Source organism: Cannabis sativa, mitochondrion, assembly GCF_029168945.1.
Source record: "Cannabis sativa mitochondrion, complete genome".
Taxonomy (NCBI): Eukaryota; Viridiplantae; Streptophyta; class Magnoliopsida; order Rosales; family Cannabaceae; genus Cannabis; species Cannabis sativa.
The window spans coordinates 284,772-288,537 of NC_029855.1; the positions used below are offsets into that span (position 1 = coordinate 284,772).

Below are 3,766 nucleotides of genomic sequence, written 5' to 3' on the forward strand. Positions count from 1 at the left end.
ACAAGATCAAGAATGCTTGTTGCCGCGGCTTTCTTGGTTTGGCTGGCTCAGTTGCTATTGCTACGGTTGCTTGCAAGACAATTGCAATAAGCCGCTTAACTGATTTAGTTTAGGCCAGGATATTGAATATCTGGGATAAAAACCAGGCTGCGACCCATCTTTGCAAAGCAAGAGCGAGGCCAAGAAGCAGCAAAGCAGCACTCGTACACTAGAAGGATGGGGCATGGTGGATCGCAACCATGCTACAGCGGAACCACCGGGATATTTGTAAACAACCGTCGCAAGCAACCTCTCATCGGTCTTGACTTTAGGAGTATAGCTCTCCGAATCAGCAATAATTTGCCTTCGTCGGCTTACTATTCAAAAAACCTCTTCCTTGCAAGCAACATCGTCATCATAGATAGACCCCTCGATATCAACTAACCTCTTGTTCTCCTGGCTCAACGAAATGAGCTTGTGCGTCGAATCTCCGGACTCGAAAGAACGATGTCCCGTTTCCAAACACACACCTTACTTCGGAAAAAATCCTTCTTCCTGTCCTCAGCCCCCCCTAACCCGACGGCTGCCCCACTTTAGTGTTCACGTAGCATTGTAAACAACCTCTTGCAAGCAACCTGGTTATGTCATACCCATATCAAAAAGGTAACAAGGTTTTTGAACCCCTCGTAGCGTTAGCTATAGCTACTTTTGGCAAAGAAGCCATCGAGCTGAGAGAGATCCTCTCTGCTCTTCCAACTCGATCTTCGGCGGGATCGAATGCTTTCCCGGTAGAGGTTGCTTGCAATATCGGCTAACTCAAATGAAATAGAGACATACATTCTTCTTCCTAAACCTGAACAGCAAGCAGTTCTTGACGGAAAGATCCAATCTTCTAAATTTCGATTCTTTTTGAGTCACTTTCATGACTTCACACAAACCTAATCACGCAATCGAAGTGTTAGCCTTTTGCAAGCTCACGCTTCAGAGGGATTAGCTATCTCAAAGCACGTGCCCTCTCTTACCAAAGCTGTCATCCGAAAGGCTTGTTCTCACTATAAACTACGCAATTAGCTGTTCGCAGGAGACAGATAAAAAAGAAATGGACAAGAAATCCCGTCTTTTGTTTAAAGAATAGAAATTTAGTACGGGCGTCATGTACCTCACCGATGATGCGATGCTATGCGACGACAGAGACATAGAGGCGGGACGTTGCACTATCAAGATTAGGGAGGGAAGAGTGGAAGCTTCAGTTCCTTCCCGAGAACGTAGAGTACCTTGCCCGTCAGAGTATAATGTGTCTCAACAGGCTCGGTTCGGGACTATGTGAAGCAGTTCACAACCGTCGATGTTGGACGTCACCGAGATGGGGGAGAAGGATCGACTCTTCTTCTCATGGACTCAAAAAGTGGGCGGAGCTAGAGTTGCCAATAAGTGAAGGACTGGGCTTCCGCACTCGCTGCAGCCGAGCGCCTCGAAGTTCAGGCATCAGGTTGGACAAAGAAAAGAGAAGTCGAGTGGGCCTATATAACTCCAACGAAAAATAAAATTGGAATGGATACGGGACTGTGATGCGGCACTCGAACGAGACCGTAGTCTCGGGAGGAACCCCTAATCGTACATTTCCGTTTGCTTTTTGTTTGTAGTAAGGGGTAGACGAGACAAGGTTACGCGCTGGGTAGCGCGTCTGTTTCGGGTACAGAAGCGACGAGGGGTGCTAACCCGGCCACCCAACCCAGCAGGTCAGGGGCGGGCCATAGGTTCGAATCCTGCCACCTTTCTTGTGGATCATCCTGTGGTTACCGGATAATGGGAATAACAAAGCAGAAATTTTGAAATGAGCACGAGATGTCAATATATGAATTGTTTCATTATCCGTTATTTCTGGGTCTTTTCGTTGCATTCACTTACAACAAGAAACAACCACCTGCGTTTGGTGCAGCACCTGCATTTTGGTGCATTCTTCTTTCTTTCCTTGGTCTTTCGTTCCGTCATATTCCTAATAACTTATCCAATTACAACGTATTAACCGCTAATGCACCTTTCTTTTATCAAATCTCAGGGACATGGTCTAATCATGAGGGTAGTATTTTATCATGGTGTCGGATCCCAAGTTTTTATGGATTCCTTCTTTGTTACCGGGGTCGACCCCAAAGCCATAATGTATCAAAACGAGGAGGCCATAGAGAAACTTTTTTTTATTCCTTTGTCTCGAACTTCGTGAAGAACTCCATTCTATCTCGCCCTCGTTACGAACAAAAAAGTGGGGCTGCGCACCAGTTGTACACTCCCTTCCTTACATCCCTTGTTGATTCTGAACTTCGTTCGCGAAGGAACCGGACTTTTGACGGGCCAGCCCTTTTTTATGCGCCGCTTTCCCCTGAAAGGAAAATGAGCTTTGCTCCTCTGGGCGCTAGGCGCTCCCGTGGTTCGCGAGAAGGAAAAAGGATGAGTCCTTTGTTGCATCTGACACGAGATGATAAAGAGAGAGCTTCGTCTATCGATGAACAGCGGATTGAGGGAGCTCTTGGCATTGCTTTGTTTTTCTCTCCTTTCCTATCAGCGAGTTCCGATCCTTTTGTTCGAAATTTCTTCGTTCGTACCGAACCGCTTGCAGAATCAAATCCTGTTCCACAAGATCCTATATCAGCTATACATCCTCCTTGCATTTATGCCGGAGCCGTCGCCAGTGCTATGGCCTTTGGCTTATGTAGATCAAAAAAGATGAATGGGATTGTGGCACTCCACTCGCCGCCAATGCGGAAGGATGCCGCCGAAAAGAATGGAACGCTGCTTCGCTCTGCTGGATGCGTTGGATCCCGTATAACAAGCGAGCTTTTTACCCTCAAATTCAAAGATGCTATTTGCTGCTATCCTGCTCTATTGTTGCGTAGCAATAGAAGCCTGCTCATGTTGCTTCGGCGGCGCTTTTTCGCCTTCTCTTCGCTCTGGACAGGAGCGCTAGTGGACACGGGGAAGGAGCAGGCGAAGCGTGTCGTTCGTAATGAAAAGAAAGAGACCACTACTTCGCCTCTTTGTTGGACCGCCGGCGCGAACACAGTGGTCTCTGACCAAGACCAGGAACCAATTCTAATTTGGATCTTGACATGTCGGTGGTTTTTAACCGTAGGCATCTTGCCAGGAAGTTGGTGGGCTCATCATGAATTAGGTCGGGGTGGCTGGTGGTTTCGGGATCCCGTAGAAAATGCTTCTTTTATGCCTCGGGTATTAGCCACAGCTCGTATTCATTCAGTAATTCTACCCCTTCGTCATTCTTGTACCTCCCTTCTGAATATTGTGATTCTTCCATGCTGTGTCTCAGGAACCTTTTCAATACGGTCCGGATTGCTAGCTTCCGTTCATAGTTTTGCTACAGATGATACGCGAGGAATCTTTTTATGTTGGTTCTTCCTTCTAATGACCGGCATATCTATGATTCTTTGCTGCCAGATGAAGCAGCAGGCATCGGTCCGTAGAACCTATAAAAAAGAGATGGTTGTGGCGCAAAGTACTCTTGTGCATCTAGGTCACTCGGCTCGCGCGCAACCCCGCCCCGTTATGGTATGGAATAATTGAACTTATTGCTGGGCTGGTTATTCAGAGCCAGCAATTGGCTGCCGGATTTCGCTCCGCAACTAGAAGAAGATCGCTTCGGGGGGGGAGGAAGCTGGGCCATCTAATAGAGTAGTCCCCTATCCCTATCAGCCCGATGAAATGATAGGGGAGTGGTGAGGTGGGCCTCTTCCACCAGATTACTTTACTTACTTTCATTCATGAAAAAACAGTACAG

At 47.3% G+C, this 3,766-nt stretch overlaps 1 protein-coding gene across 1 annotated transcript; it reads left to right on the forward strand.

Moving 5' to 3' along the window:
• The first annotated feature begins 1,824 nt into the window (after nucleotides 1-1,824).
• On the forward strand, nucleotides 1,825-3,552 carry ccmFn (cytochrome c biogenesis FN). Its single transcript has one exon. It carries the CDS (start codon nucleotides 1,825-1,827, stop codon nucleotides 3,550-3,552), a length of 1,728 nt encoding a protein of 575 aa, YP_009243677.1.
• Nucleotides 3,553-3,766: the final 214 nt, after the last annotated feature.